At 40.1% G+C, this 17262-nt stretch overlaps 1 protein-coding gene across 29 annotated transcripts in view; it reads left to right on the top strand.

Annotated features, from left to right (window-relative positions):
* pmfbp1 (polyamine modulated factor 1 binding protein 1) overlaps positions 1–17262 on the top strand; it is a 327880-nt gene that overhangs the window by 259280 nt on the left and 51338 nt on the right. For 17 of the 29 annotated variants that reach the window (XR_012382833.1, XR_012382832.1, XR_012382836.1 and 14 more), the window contains 3 exons: positions 3573–3803; positions 6370–6600; positions 12924–13046. Coding sequence is in view for 25 of the 29 variants with exons in the window: in XM_073907539.1 (XP_073763640.1) it covers positions 3573–3803; positions 6370–6600; positions 12924–13046 (585 nt within the window). In the remaining 4 variants the exon portion in view is untranslated. The remainder of the gene's footprint in view (positions 1–3572; positions 3804–6369; positions 6601–12923; positions 13047–17262) is intronic. The other 12 variants (XM_073907540.1, XM_073907534.1, XM_073907551.1 and 9 more) reach the window with 2 other exon arrangements.

Raw genomic sequence — 17262 nt, 5'->3', positions numbered from 1 at the left:
AGTTAACTCACAGAACTAATATAACGCGTGTGTGTGCGCGCAGGAGTCTGTGTGATTTATTATTTTCACCCTGCGAGACATCTGTTATAGTGCTCCTTATTTTTGTAATGCATCATCAGCCAGGGGAAAAAATAATATTATCCAATCTGGGATGGGCTCTCTCTGGAGTCTAATAATCTAATGTAGAGCTGCTATCAGTGAGCCACCGCAGACACGCTTCAGGGAGCAAACAGGCTTCGCTGATTTCTGTCGGAGAATCTCTGGCATTCATTATATATGCCTGCGTCTGGCTGTAAATGTGAGTCTGTAAATCTGCGGGTGTTATAGGAAGGTTCCAGCTCTAATTTCTTATTAAATGAGCTCTAATTGAAGTGTGCTAATGAGGGGATATAACACACAAAAGTGCTTTAATACTGAGTATCAGTACTGCTGTGAGGTCACAGGTGATTATTTTGAGTGTGATATTGCAATTAGCTTAGCTTAGCATAAATAATTGAATCGGATTAGACCATTAGCATCTTATTAAAAAAATAAAATTGGCTGAATGAATTAAAAACTGGTAAAACTCGACTGTTTAACTCTAAGTGACATAAAATGAAGCAAATAATTTTATTTATTTATTTGTTTATTTATTTATTTAGATTGGCTACAGGACAAACCAATGTTGTTTTATGACTTGGCTAATTAACCTAACCTGCCTAGTTAACCTAGTTAAGCCTTTAAATTGTACCTGAATTTAAGCAAACAAATAGTAGTAGTTTACCAGGAATAATAAGCAAAAATACAATATATACAAATGAAATTAGGCAGAGACCAAAGCATCAGGTTTTGCGTGTCAGTTTAGGTGGACTTATGCATTTATTTTTGGCATTTTACTGCCTAGCTATGAAATGGATGCTCTAAATATGTTTAAAACCACTATACCAATGTTAAAGTGTGCTAATTAAGGATTATAACACAAAAAGGTGCTTTAATACTGAGTAGCAGTACTGCTGTGAGGTCACAGGTGATTATTTTGAGTGTGATATTGCAGTTATGTGTGAGTTTTACCATTTTGGAAATCATTTAGCCGATCTGATGGGAGCACTTTTAACTTAGCTTAGCTTAGCTTAGCATAAATCATTGAATCAGACCATTAGCATCTCAATAACAAAAAAAGAAAAATCGACTGAGAAATAAATCGACTTTATTTCAAATAAAGTGGAGTGTTACTTTAAGAAATGTATTTATTTATTTAGATTTTCTACAGGACCAATGTTGTCTTATGACTTGGCTTATTAACCCAACTTGCCTAGTTAACCTAGTTAAGCCTTTAAATTGCACTTTAACCTGAATTTAGGCAATAAAAATATTAGCAGTTTACTAAGAAAAATAGGCAAAAATAGAGGATATACTAATGAAATTAGGAAGAAGCCGAAACATCAGGTTTTGCATGTCATTTTAATTGGACTTATGCATTTATTTTTGTCATTTCACTGTGTGGCTATAAAATGGATGCACTAAATATGTCTAAAACCACTATACCAGTGTTGATGTGTGCTAAATAAGGAATTTAACACTTAAAGGTGCTTTAATACTGAGCAGCAGTACTGCTGTGAGGTCACAGGTGATTATTTTGAGTGTGATATTGCAGTCATGTGTAAGTTTTACCATTTTGGAAATCATTCAGCCGATCTGATAGGAGCACTTTTAGCTTAGCTTAGCATAAATAATTGAATCAAATTAGATCATTAGCATCTCAACAAAAAAAGGAAGAAAGAATTGACTGAATTGATTAAAAGTGGTAAAGTTTAACTGTTTAACTCCAGGTGACTTAAAAAAAGAAGCTATTTTCAAAAAAGTGGAGTGTTTCTTTAAGAATTTTATTGATCTCCCCACTTCAGTTTAACTTTATCACAACTTGTATTTCTCAATATTCTGAAACAAACCTCTCATTTAAATTAGTATATTTAATAGGAAGCTTAACAATGTTGTATTTGTGCATGTACATTAGATTAGTCCATACTGAAGCCAAATCTGCAACTTATCTAACTAAATATCTTATGATAATGGTCCAAAATTGATAGACCAAATTTATTTGTATTTTCAATGTATTTTTTAAAAGAGCAAAATTCAAAAGAAACAAAAAATGTCTACAATTTTGTTGAAATTTTGTAGTTTGTATGAATGTATTATCTTTCTATTTCTGCTTATGTTTTATGACTAAAATATTATTTTAATAAGTATATGCGTTTAATATATGTGTTTTGTTCAAATCCACCAAAATACAGTATATGACCTATATTCACTGAGAAATGGATACCAATATTATTTTTTAAAATGGGGTGTACTTTATTATGTTGAGCACTCAGGGTGTCCACGAATTCTTTAAATGTGTCCTAAATTTCAAATACAAAATTTCAGGCTTTAAAATTCTTATATTGACTGAAATATTGAGCTGTAGGTCTTCATTTTCAACAGCTCTTAATTTTTTCTCTCTTAATTTCTGACTCTCAAACACCAATAATCCATAAAACTTTGTTTTATAGATTTAAGTTGTTTTTTATCGCAAAGAGATTTAATTCAATACAGCTGTTTTTATGTCAGAATCTCCAAATAAAATACCCTAATCAGGGAAAGAAAACTAAAGCTATACATGCCTTTACATGATCTTCCAATAGTACAACTATTTTCAGAAGTAACCGGCCCATTATAAAAAATCAAACCCAGGCTCATTTTGATTACGTACCCCTGTGTACATTTCTGGAGAACACCAAATACATCCCATGAGCTACTTTTTTTGCAGTTTTTGTTGTCACGAATCCACCAGAGGCCATTGTGTACACTTTCTGAGATCTCAAATTTCTCTCACGAGTGTCATTCATGCCTGCTCTTCTCGCGTAAATGCACCAGAGGTCGCTGTCGTCTGACTAGCTGACTGTACAACCGACCGATCCCCCCCTCCCTCCTCATTCCCTAAACCCAATCGATAGTGTTTTAAAAAGCACAGATTGACCAGACATTTTCTTAAAACTAACCAACAGTGTTTTAAAAGCAATCTAGAAAAAAAAGAGCCCTTCTGGCAGCCTGATTTTTACCACGTTTTTAGATTTTACCACATTCTCATCCTGTTATTTACTTGCTTGTTTTATTTTTCGACTTCTGTTTTTGTCTTAACTGCTTTCTGGAAGCGTTTTACACCAGACTCGAACCTCGTTGTCATGGTTGACTCCTCTCTGCATTTAAAATCCTCAAACGGATACAATGAGCCAATAACTGGTAACAGAGGAAAAGCCGTCCATATGGAGGTAAGCGGTCAGCCTGTAAGCGTGAAAAGGAACGGTGTCATACCGCCCCGTAGTGTTCATTTTAAAGACAAAATGCAGCCATACATACCTTTGGCTACATAATTCGCCATCTCCAGAATTGCATATAGGGGAACGTTTTCAGAATGAGCCTATGTTGAAAAAATCCTTAATGTTTAGCCCTGTATAAGTCTAAAATTTAATTCATAATGCTCTTAAAGGGGTCTTATATTTGACTTGAAGAAATCTTCACAAAGCCTGAGCACTGTATGTGATTGTGTGCTTCAGGCGTCCTGCAGGGAAGCAACCCTGCGCTGTCAGGATTCAGAGTTGATTGAGCTGAAGGCAGGACTACAGGAGGCTGAGAAAATGGCCACAGATGCAGAGGCCCGACTGCAGCCTCTCACTGAATCCCTGCAGATCTGCAAACACAAGTACCAGACCTGCCTTAGCAAGATCGCACAGCTCCAGAACACTCTGCACAGTCAGGAGGAGGACCTGAAAGAGGCCCACAGTCAGGTTAGTGCTTGTTATGGGTGAATTCAGAGGAAACATTCAATTCAATTCAAATTAATTTGCATAGCACGTATCAAAAGAATTGGTGTTTCAAAGCAGCTTTACAAAAGGTGCAAATCATTGCATCACAATCAAAGTCACTTATTAGTTACCTTAACTTCATTAGTTACTAAAACTTTAAATAGCTAGTTGTTAATTACTAATAGCTTTTCACAGTTAAAGTTATTATATATAAGTATAGAGTTACTATAAATAAGTATAAAGTTATTATGTATAAGTATACATAAGTAAACTCTTTATCTCTCTCAAAAACCTTCCTAATTTTTATTGGCACCCCAGCACTTACCAGCAATATTCCCACCAGTTATTCCTGTGAGATTGCTGGCTTGCACATTAAAACATCTACTTCTGTAAAAAATTTAGGTGTAATCTTTGACTCCACACTCTCTTTTCAGTCACACATTAAATCTGTCACTAAATCGTAGGGATGTAACGGTATTGTAAATACCGTCATACCGCAATATTAAATTTTTTCGATATTACCGAAGTCGCATGACTCGGTAAAACTATAGGTGTTCTGAGAAAATTTGCTCAGGCGAATGAAGCGAACGGGAGGTAGCTGAAACTTCATTTCCCATCAGCCCCGGCGTGGCCATAATCCTTTGCGGTCTGTTGTCGCTACAGATCCAGTAATGCGGAAATGGAGTGTGCTGCTAGTAGCGGAGATGAAAAAAAGATGGAAATGATCGAACCTAACGCGGGTGTTGTCGCCGCGCGCGTGCTGAATAGCGGTGCTGTCGCGCGCGTTCTGATCAGCTGTGTTGTGGCGCGCGTATTGTAAAGCGCCGAGGGGGGGTTGAGCGCGCATACTCAAGAGAGGTGTTATCGCGCGCCTACTGAAGGGCTGGACTGGACGGAGGTTGTGTCGCGTCGCGGGGGCACTTTTGATCGTTTTGGAAGGGCATTTTCTATCCAAGACTAAAAAGGGCATGTACACTGCACAGGTTGAGCCCTATGTGTGCACGTGCCTGCAAGTTGGGGAATACGACTAATAACAGTCATGGGGACTGCAGAAACACAGCACACTGTTCAGATTGATGCAGACATGAGATCTCTATCTCACTCATGGTTTGTCCTCTCAAGTGGGGGAAAGACAATGCACAACGTTACCCCACTGCTGTCAACATGGGCCAAGTCATATCTCTCTTGTCCCAGAATCCTCAGTCCCAAATGAGAGGGGTTTTTTTCTGTTGCAGGGGACATTGTAAATACCCAGAGATACCAGCTTTTACCAGATTATAGTTATATGATAATTTTCCTTTAAACCCATCTCTATCTAAGTGAGTGATTAAATGTTGAATGTGATGAGTTTTCAACAATACTAAATTGAAACTTTATTTTTTTTACATGGTTTAATAATTTTTTGTTATTAAAATTGAAGTTCCTGTTTCAAAGCTTACAGATAGATGGCTAATTTGTATGTCATTGACACTTTTGGCACTTTTTTGGAGTATTTTCAAAAGTTTTTTTTTTTCCTGTAAATGATTCAATAAATACCGTACCGTGCCATTCATACCGAGGTATTACCGTACCGTGAAATTCTGATACCGTTACATCCCTACTAAATCGGCATTCTTTCACTTACGTCGCATTTCACAACTGCGTCCCTTCATCAGTAGCAAGGATGCTGAGACTGTCATCCATGCATTTGTCTCCACACGCATCGACTACTGTAATGCTCTTTTCATTGGCCTGCCTGCCAGCCTCATCTCCAGATTACAGTATATTCAAAACTCTGCAGCTAGAATACTTACCCATACCAAACGGTCGGCTCACATAACCCCAATCTTGTATGATCTTCATTGGCTCCCGGTTGCATACCGGATTAAATTCAAAATTCTCCTCCTTGCATTTAGATCCTTAAATAACCTTGCACCTTCCTATCTCTGCAACATGCTTGTCCCCTACACCCCAACTCGCTCTTTACGGTCTGCTGACTCTGGCCTTCTTGCTGTCCCTCGGTACCGCCTCTCTTCTATGGGGGGCAGATCATTTAGTGCTATTGCACCCAAACTCTGGAACTCTCTACCACACTCACTTCGCTCTGCTAATAATATCTCTGAATTCAAATCCTTACTTAAGACTCACTTATTTTCTGAATGCTTTGCATCTGATCTACCAAACTGACCACTTAATCTGATCCACCACTATCCTGTTCATATGTCTCTTAGGTTTCGTTTGTGTTATTCATGTTTGTTATATTTGACCTCATGTATGTTTGTTTATCTTTTTGTTGCATTCCTTGTAAAGTGTCCTTGAGCTCTGGAAAGGCGCTATATAAATAAAAATTATTATTATTATTATTATTATTCCCCCTCTTTTACTCTTACACTAAATTTGTGCTTACTAACATCTATTAATGTAGAGTTAATGACGAATTAACTATTTTCTAATGCTTAATACATGATTCATACTGTGTAATTATTATAAAATGTTACAGAAACCGGTTATTGTGCCATGTCTATGGTGATACAGACATCTGTGTGTGCTGTTGTTTGTGTGTGTTCAGGTGGCACTGAGGGAAGAGCAGCTCCTGCATCTGAGAGCTCAGGTTGTGTGTCTTCAGGAGGATCTGCAGGTTCACCGCACGCAGCTGGAGACTGGAGACGACGCCATAACCACACTGAGCCAGAAGCTCCGGGACACGGAGAGAGAGCTGGAGCACAGCCGGAAGCACACACAAGAGTGTGAGCTGCTCATCAGCACTCACAGAGACACAGCTGAGAAACTTCAACGCCAGGTATGCTCACCGGAAACACCACTAACTGAACCGCACATCAGTAGGTTCAACTCCTTATAACTCAATGTAGTCTTAACGCCACCTCTATTCCTAACTTTAATAAAGCCACTTCCCCCCCCCCCATTTCTGTTTAACGGAGAGAAGATTTTTGTGACTATTAAAAGAGTACAAACTATTTATTTGTTTACTCATTTTATTTTATTTATTCATTTCCCTTTTGATGGAGAGAGGGAAATGTTTATAAGGGTAATAATGTTAAGTAATAATTCAAAATGTATGTTGTCATTTTCTGAATTCATGCATCATGCAGAAAATCCAATAAGAATTAATAATAATTACATTATTATTCCAAACTACTTGATAGGCTCATACTTTTAGCTTAAAATGATAAAAGATTATTATATTTTTATATAGTCTTTTGTTAATGCTGATGAAAGTTTTTCTTCATTGCATTGGAACAGATGTGTTAAAGTTTCACTTGTCTGTTATTTAAAAGCAGCAAAATAAACATTCATTTCTATTTAATCGATTAATAAATATTTCTCAATTCCCAACTTAAAAATAAGTCCAATCTAGACAAAATGAGAATAATGTCATTGACCTAACAAAAGCTTTGGCTCTGAGGATCTTTTCCTACTTTGTCAGAATCACAGTATCTTCACACCCCTGAGCTATTAAATTGAGTATGGTCGCTCGCTGAGAAAGGCTGCAGATTTGCACTTTGAATGCCCCATAATGCAGCAGACTCAACACACTCATCTCCTCCCTAGAGCTGAACTCTGCTGGGTTCTGAATGCGTAACAATCCAGCTGAAACCTAGTTAGCACACGTACAGGTGGAAAGTGGCTTGTTAGTGCAGCTGGAGGTGTGAACTCTTTGGGGAAGACGAAATTTGTGCCACTCAACAGGCCAAAATCTGAGCTTCAGATACAGCGGAGTGTCAGTACTGGATAGTATCGATCCCGGTCGAAACCCTCACACTTCTGCCAATGTGAGGAGAGAGCTTTTTCAGGTGTTTCATTTCCCACAGCGTCCGCGAGAGAGCTGCGATGGCCTCTCTGGAGGAATTCTGGGACTTGAAGTTGTTATTGATTTGTAGTTGTTGGGTAAAGATTAAGCGTGTGGCCCTTTCAGACAGCGCGACTGGTGTTCAAATGGACCTGAAGTTGTTTTGATTTGCCTGTACATTCACCAGGGTGGCGGAAAGTGGAAAATCCTGCTGGCTCTGCTTCAAATAATGGGCATTGCTCTCAGCGGTGGCGGGACAGGCCTCGTCTGCGGCCCAGCGGTGCAGTCACCTCTGTCGGATGTAGTGCACGCTAGGTGTACCGCTCTACATTCCTACTCCATCCTGTGCCTTTTTTCTTCTCCAGCACCTCCAACCCGACTTCTGTTCTCAAATATCTACGATGCCCATTAGCAATCCCTAAACATCACACTCATACATGCTATATTGATCCTACTGTTTCCAGACGAGACCTCCAAACACACACGTCCTTCAGCTGTTGGCCTGTGTCCTGTTCTTGAAAGTGTACGCTCTGCTTAATTGCTCTCGTTCACTCAGAAGCTGCCGAGCTGTCTGTGCCTCGCCGTAACCTTCGACAGGGTGAGACGGAAAGTTTCCTTTATCTCTGATTGGGATGTAAAACAATCACATCGTTCAATCACCTCACTGTCTTTTACTCTCAGTGGGAGCTGTGGGATGTTATGTAAGTCTTGCGGTGAGGAACGTGTGTGGTTCTCTTGTGAACTACACTCAAAGATGATTTTTTTCTGCTTGTTGAAACTACTTATCTAAGGCCCCGTTTACACTAATGCGTTTTAGTTTGAAAACGCATAAGTTTTGCTACGGTTACGCCATCCGTCCACACTACGCCGGAGTTCTCGAGCGCCGAAAATGGAGCGTTTCGAAAACGCTGGAGAGGCCGTTTTCATTCTGAAACGCTGCTGCTCCGTCTCAGTGTGGATGGGGAAAGACGGAGAGATCTGAAAACGGAGGCGGGGCTGCAGACATTCGCCTCTCTGATTGGGGCTTTTCCTCAATATTAAGTAGCCTAACACACAGTTCAGTCCTGAATCTTCTCCGTGTAAGTTCAGACTTCGCAAGTTTGATCAAGGCTGCATCTCTTCTTCTCAGTTTGATATGGAAAACATACCGAGGACACGCGTCAATCTTCACAGGGAACAGTGTACTTTATAACTTCATTCACATCACCCTGGCTAAGTTGTTTCACTTTCTCAACAATAAAATGTAAACTTGATATAAGGAACTGCCTATTTTTATTTTAATATTAACAACTAAACAGACAGCAGAAATGTTGAGGCGTCGTGCTGCATATATGAGCGTCATCTTCACTGTGTGGATATTTATAACAAAACGGAGCCAATAACAACTGCCTCCTTTCAATTTCAGTGAAAATACGAAACACACCCTTACTTTTGCTGAATATCAGTTTTAATAATCGATAATGGCCATTATAAAAGTATAACATACAATAAGTTTATACATTATAGGAAATAAAGGCAAGCGATCAGTCAATATACAGAATAGGCTACGTGGTTACATTAATCATTAACTTTTCTTTGCGCTCAGCCAAAACACGTTACCTGAGAACAAGTAATAGATTCCAATGACCAAAGTCAGGGAATATGTCGTTAGACAAAGACAACAAGATGAATGAAATATCCCGTTTAATAAATATATTGAGATTAGATCCAGTGGGAGATGCTTGATGAGAAGTCCGACTAGCAGAGCTCTCATCTGGGTAGATGGGCTCCAGCGATTGCCAACGTGTGTGTGTGTGGTCACGTGATGTGCGTTTTCAGCGTTTTTGTTGTGGACGGAGAGCAGTTCAGAAACGCTGGGTAAAACGCGAGTGTGGACGCGGATCGTTTTCATTCTAAAACTCCGTTTTAAAACTAAAACGCAATAGTGTAAACGGGGCCTCAAATGAGCTGAACCTACACAATTCTTGAGATTTTTTGGGGTACAACTTAATTGTTTTATGTTCAGTCTACTTAAATTTGTTAGATTAGCATAATCAGTTTGTGTTTAGTTAGCATAAGTGAAGTTTCACAAACTAATTTCGAGAGGAGCACGTGATAGGATTGACTACAGCTGATCCCTATCACTAATCACTAACTATCCAATTGGATAATTCCAAATTGAATATAAATATCCAGCCTAAACTTCATTCCTCATCTTCGTTTTGCACCAAAACATCGTCGGGTCAATCAATTCTTTTATAAACACTATAGACCAATTATTAACCTACGTCACACATGACGTCACACTAGTCCCCGGTTGCAAAAAAAGGACAGGCTGCAATGAGAAACATGTTGTTTTGTGCGGTAGGATGCCGAATTCGAGTCCAAAAATTGAAAACGTAACTTTTATCATACACCACACACTGCTTTAAAACCGACTGCAGACGTCTTTGGCTAAATTAGAGCTGAATGAAGTGAGGAGCTAATTAGAAATGCTGGACTCTGCAGTTCTCATGTCATATCAGGTCAGCTCACGCTATGCTGAATCATACACATCACTCGTTTTTGATTGCAGAAAGGATTTCAGCAAAAACAGTTACATATGGTGAATTAAACTGCGGACACTGAATGCTAAGAATGAAACGTGAAAGTTACGTTTATTAAGGTAAAGTTGGTTTTATATTCACACATTCATTCAGTGACAACTTGTGACAAACTCTCTATACTGTTTACCACGGCACTTTGAATATTCGGTCTGAAATAACCTGCAAGTGTGACTTGAAAGCAACATTAACACTGTTTGTTTGACTGTGAACATGTTGTACTTTGATAGTCATTGGCTGCTAATAAGATTTCGACATTTAGAGTTTGCAAATAATACTTTAATGAAATTATATTGTTAAGGAGAAAGTCAGAATGTGCGAATATAAAACCGACTTCACCTCGTACACATATTCTGCCGTACAGGTGCAGTTCGCTGTCAGAATGCAGTGGTTTTGCTTGTTGGTGATTAATTTCCCAGGCCTTGTGTTACGTTAACTTCGTCTTCTTTCCTTGTCTTTGGCTAAGCAGAATCTCGGTTTTTAGCTCTACATAGTATTGAATCTGGTCATCATGGAACATTATTTCTTGCACATGACCACACAGAACATCATTCTTGGCATCCAAAGACTTGTAGACCTTTAACTTCTCCCTTGTAAAGTCACTTGTAGCTTCAATGAGATTGTATATTTGGGGCTGGATGCTTGGTCATTTCGTCTTATTCAATATCCATTGGGTGGGTGCTATCGACCTGTTAGATGAACGCCGCTCACTTTAACGTTAATTTTGCCAAATCACTGTGCTTATCACTGGGTGACGAGCTGTTATAATATGCTGAAAGCATTATGTAAATAATAAATATAATGTGTAATCAATATATCTTATTTCTAAGACAACAACAAACTCTGCACCGCATCTGATGTCATTCCCTCGCTGTAAATGCTGGCGCTCCCGGTTTTTTCTGCCACTTCCCTGCGCGCGCATCCTGAATGTTTACAAACATGGTAATTGGTCAATTGGTTGGGTTTAGCGAAGGGGTCAGTTGGTCAAGTCAGTTGGTCAATCAGTCAGTCAACAGCGGCCTCTGGTGGACTTACGCAAGAAGAGCAAGCGGGAATGGCACTCGCGAGAGAAATTTGAGATCTCAAAAAGCATTCACAGTTGTCTCTGGTGGATTTGCAAAAACAAAAACGTAGCTCCTGGGATGTATTTGGTGCTCTCCAGAAATGTATATAGGGGTACGTAATCAGAATGAGCCTGGATTGTGAATAACCTTCCTTGCATATTTTAGTTCATCAATGTTCAAAGTCTTTCTGAGAACAACAGCAACACACAGCATGTCATAATGAAATATCATCTTCATTAAGCCTGTTTTATATTCAGTCTTCAGTTCTGACAGTACTGTGCTGGACTGATTTATCTTTCTCAGAGGGAAGAATTTAATGGCCATTAGGGGCTCTTACCAGTTTGAGACCAGATCAAGAAACGCTGTCTTACAGTTCACAATAATCACCTAGTCTTTCTCTACAGATTACTGCTTGATTTCCTAGTTTATGACGTGCACAAAACAACACTTAAATGGTAATTCAATAAATGTCCATGGCCATAGGTATACTCTAGAAAGCGGGGGACATATAATAAGATGCATGATCCTGGTTCATAAATATTCATTAGATGACAGATCATTTGTCATCTAATTAATATTCAGTAGTCTTAAATAAAAGGTTAGTAAGTGAGCACTAGTGGGATTTCAGAGATATTTTTACATTTCTGTGATATACATATGGCTGCACGGTGGCGCAGTGGGAAGCACGTTCGCCTTACAGCAAGAAGGTCGTTGGTTTGAGCCTCGGCTGGGTCAGTGGCCTTTCTGTGTGGAGTTGTTCTCCTTGTGTTGGAGTGGGTTTCCTAAGGGTGCTCAGGTTTTACATGCTAAAATTGATTTTGTGCTCATCTCTTCTCGTCATAATTTTTCCCCACAGTTTTTCTCCGCCTGAAGAATTACGTTTTTATTTCATTTTCGTGGTCAAATTTCCCAAAAAAAAACAGGCATATAAATGGGACAGGCAATGACGCAAAGGCATGGTGGCTGTGTCTGTGCACGCATTCTTGTGTTGAACGGTCGGTCTTGCAGGTTACCTTGGAGGAACAAACTCGAACCGCGAGAACACAATGAGAAATGAGATGCAAGGAAGCAAGGAAACGGCTCGCACCACTAGTGGGTTGTGGGGGCCCGCTAGTGGCGGCAGGGCCCTAAGCAGCCACTTAGTTTGGTTTTAGCAGGCGTGCCCAAACTCGGTCCTGGAGGGCTGGTGTCCTGCACATTTTAGTTCCAACCCCAATTAAACACACCTGAACCAGCTAATCAAGCTCTTTATAGATACTGTATGTAAAACTTCCAGGAAGGTGTGTTAAATGTAGTTGGAGCTAAACTGTGCAGGACACCGACCCTCCAGAACCGAGTTTGGATACCCCTGGCTTATAGGGAGGACCGACATAACTTTATGGTGGAACATGATAACGTTGTTATTTGGTTGATTTTAGGTTGGACATTGGACATTGTTGTTGGCCTGTCGTTGGGGTCTGACGTCAACCCGATTTTCACTTCCAAACAAAATCCAATGTCCCCACAATGTTGGGGTACATTGGAGTACAACGTCAATATGAGATCATGTTGGAATCCTGTACCTGCAGGGTAGTTTCACAGCAAACAAAGCAGTGCATTACTTGCACAACTTGCAGTGCACATCTTCTGAGAGCTGAACATGAGCGCTTTTCTATGTGTGTCTTTCTAGGTTGAAGATCAGGAAGAGACTCTAGTGAAGATGCAAGCTGATTTTTCAATTTACCGGGCCACTCACATTCACTCGGACTCCGACTACGAATCCCAGCTGTCCCGCGTTCAGGAACTAGAGCACGTGAGTGAACTCCCTTCACTGTAGTTGAGAGAGAAACGTCACACTCAACACTCACATCTGCATGGATCCATCACTGTAATCTCTGCCTGTAACCAAAATGGGCTTTAAATGGACCCACCTGCTCCCTATGTCATGTGTTACTGTATGCATTGACACCGCAGCAACTCGGGGACTATTTATCAGTCATGAGCGGAGCCTTTGATTGAATCCGGAGAGGCTTCGCGCTAGTTCATGGGCACCTTTGTGACTAATTGTTTGTTATGTCAGCTTGGCAGCCAGCCATCCAGCTTTAATGGAGTGTAGTGGAGCGATCCATCAGGCTGTCGGAGAGCTCACACGTCAGCCCGAGTGTCAGCTCTTCGCGGCGCTCTACGCAAACGGCGACGTGATTTAGTGCCCTGCTCGCACCGCTGCCCACCCGCTTCCCTTCCTCAGATTGATCACCCTCTAGTCCCGCTGACAGTGCCCGCCATCTTCTGGTAACCTTTTAGCTGCGTTTTATAGATGATTCCAGCACCTCGTTTGGCTATTTATACATCTGTAAGTGGCCATGAAATATAGATTTGTCTTGACACATGCTGGCGTTGGAGTCCCAGTGCCCCGTGTGACATGTCGTTATTTTAACGATGCCAAACCAAGGGCCCCAACTTTGCCCGTGTTGGCTGCTTATGCCTCTATTTTATTACACTTTTAAAACTCTTATTTAAAAAAGGTCCTTTTTAAGCATCTGTGGTACCATAACCCTGCTGAAAAATCCAGCTTAAAGCAGCCTAGGCTGGTTGGCTGGTTTTAGCTGGTCGACCAGCCTGGTTTTAGAGGGGTTTTGGCCACTTCCAGGCTGGTTTCCAGCCATTTCCAGCCTGGTCTTAGCTGGTTAAGCTGGGAGATGACCATCTAATACCAGCTTGACCAGCCTAGCCAAGCTGGGAGTCCAGCCAAAACCAGCTATATCAAGCTTTAACCAGGCTGGTCAAGCTGGTTTTAGCTGGATTTGGCTGGTCATTTTCCAGCCTGTCCAGCTAAGACCAGGCTGGAAATGGCTGGAAACCAGACTGGAAATGAACAAAACCCCTCTAAAACCAGGCTGGTCGACCAGCTAAAACCAGTCAACCAGCCTAGGCTGGTTTAAGCTGGATTTTTCAGCAGGGAATCAAACATTCATGAAAGCTTTTCAATCCTCAAGATGTTTTAGTATGTTCTTCATACTAACAAATATTAACAAACATGTTCATTGAAAGCTTATTTGAATATAGAGTGGAGGAACTATGACGTCAATTTGTATCCAAAAGCACGGAAGCGAGTTAGCGATTTAGCAGTTACGGTTCCCTCGTCTCAAAGTCAATGGGTTTTTTTCAGTGGGATTTTGTTTAAATCGCTTAAGGTTTGTGGCAAACACGAACTCAAGATAGTTTTATGTTTTATTCTACGACCTCAGTTACATCACACACTTGATTTTTTAAAATTGGTTGCCCTTCTTTAAAAAGCTGGTTGCTATCAAGTTGCTAAATGGGACCACAGGCGGTGTCGGAGACATTATACGTCTTCAAGCTGTTCTGGTCTTAAAACACACCTTGCTTGTGTTGGACATTAAGATCTGTCTATTCTTTAAGTATTTTCATGAATATTATTTTATAGTTTGTAGTATTTTTCTAATTGGAAATTCTTGTAAACAATTCCTTCACTTGTAAAGACTGTCAAGACAGATTAATATGTTGATTATTTATTTTAATTAACAATATCATGGAGATACTGCTTACCAGAGCAGCCTGACTCTTTCCTGCTCTCAGTAATGGAAACGTGTGAATAAATGAGTAAAAATACAGACATATTAACTGTCATTTTAAAGTGATCAATTGATTTTTTTTCTTCATCTGAACTTATTTGACTGTCTATATTGAACTGCAATATTTACACTCCTTCATAAAATGTATAACATACGTGACTGCACTGGCTGCTTTTTGCTGTACTTCGTGACACAAAAGAGTATTGAATATATAATATTGAGTATTGTTCTGTGTCTATGATGGAACTTGGAGGCATGTAGACTTGCTGCTCATGCCTCATTTCTGTCGTCTGTTACTAAGGAAAGCAGGCCGTATGCACGCGAGCGATACTTTGAAGGCACATTTATACATACAGTTTTAAAACTTTTACCACAACCGTAAAGCAAAATAAACATGCATTTCCTGCATAAAAAGGCACATAGGTCTATTAGTTTTTTGCGTATTTATTTGTTTATAACATATAGCCTGGATTATAATATAAATAAACAGAGAGATCACATCTTAGTCATAGACCATATTTTTAAAAAATAAGCCTGAAAAGTTGTCTGTAGCAGCGTGGTGCTGACGTCACAGGCGAGCGCCCTGAAGGCACTGTAGTCCGCCTATAGCCTAATGTTAGCCTTTCAATTCTTGGGTTTGCATTTAGGATCCAAAAGTGCTAAAAGATGTATTTTCGTGGGAGGGTTATCCGGCTGGACAAAATGTGTAAGTGTAATGAACAGTGTTTAAACACAGAGCTTATTTGCAATCTTCGAAAAGCCTATGGGATAATCCTATATGGATTTTATCGAGGGAACCAGTTTTATACTAGCATCCGATTAGCCTATTAGGCCATAGTTCCTCCACTCTCTTACGCTGATCTACACTGAACACCAACTTTAAAAACTGGACTGAAGCAGTTCAATTTAGCAGCTTTGACACAATCTACATTGTAAAAGCGCAATTGGAACAAAGATTAGATGAATTTGAGGAACTCAAAACTTCCTATATGGCATGGGTGGTCAACTACGGCCCTGAAGAGCCTGGGGGCATATTACAGAAAGTCTCTTATCTTAGGTCTTATCTTAAGTTATGATGCGTTCAATTAATTTTAGAGAAAAGGCGGTTCATTCTGCTGTAGTGACCTCTGAAATAGAGACTAGGCTGAAGAAAAATGAATGAATAAATATTGCAGAAGAGAATCTTAAACTTGATTTGGGATTCTTATCCTATCTTACAGGGTTGCGTCTTATCTCTTGTTATTAAATCTTACATTTTGTCGTCAAGTCGGCCACAGCCATATCACCCTGCAGCTCAAGACTGCTTACTCACTGAAGCTAAGCAGGGCTGAGTGTGGTCAGTACCTGGATGGGAGACCACATGAGAAAGCTAGGTTGCTGTTGGAAGAGGTGTTCCTCTTCCAAGCAACCACTCTATCAAGCAACCAACACTTCATAAGATGCTAATGAGTTAGCTTAAACAAAATGGATGAAAAAAATATGTAATGTACCTATACATGTGTACGTACCCGGTAATACCCTGTGGCCCTTTGTTGGGCTTTGTAATGCAGGCTGTTGTTCCTGTAATATCATTTCAAGAGTTCACACTTAGATATTGTTTAAGCAATGGTAGCAGGTTTGGCATGCTGTCCTGGGAGAGAACCCTGGGCTCCCGCCTGATCGATTTAGAATGAAGGGGGAGTACGAGATCAGGTAGTTCTCGAGAGCTCCCCCATGGTAAAGAAAGAAAGCGGGAGATGGGGTGGATGGGGGGTTTCTTCGGAAACCGAAGATAAGGGATTATTTTTTAGCTGGGCTACTTATAGTAAGTTTGGATTAATCTGATTGGCTAACTATTAATCGTAGATGAGAGACATGCTGCGGTCAATCATATCACATGCTCCTCTCGAAATTAATTTGTGAAACTTTATGTTGGGCGGTAGTCTGTAATTGGACTTCATAGGGTTTGGTCATGGAAAGTAACACAAATTATTCAGGGTCCTCCAAAAGTCTATTCTACCATTAAATATCTTCATTTCTCATTCATTCATTCATTTTCCTTCATCTTAGTCCCTTATTTGTCAGGGGTCGCCACAGTGGAATGAAACACCAATTATTCCAGTATATTTTTAATCTTTCTCACCGCATGTCTTTGGACTGTGAGGGAAACCGGAGCACTCGGAGGAAACCCGCGCAAACACGGAGAGAACATGCAAACTCCACACAGAAATGCCAACTGGCCCAGCTAGGACTTGAACCAGTGACTTTCTTGCTGTGAGGCAGCAGTGCTAACAACTGAGCCACTGTGCCACGCCATTTCAGTCATCAATAATTGTAATACCAATGTTGGACAGAGCAATTGTTAGCTTTTTTCCCCTCAGCTTTCAAATGATTGAGTTACAGTAGAATGTTTTGGTAATAGCACCTTCCTATCTGTAATTAGATAACATGGTA

The sequence above is a fragment of the Danio rerio genome, chromosome 7, assembly GCF_049306965.1.
Source record: "Danio rerio strain Tuebingen ecotype United States chromosome 7, GRCz12tu, whole genome shotgun sequence".
NCBI classification, from domain to species: domain Eukaryota; kingdom Metazoa; phylum Chordata; class Actinopteri; order Cypriniformes; family Danionidae; genus Danio; species Danio rerio.
Note: the sequence above shows the minus strand (reverse complement) of the source record. Positions and strands in the feature narration are given on the sequence as shown.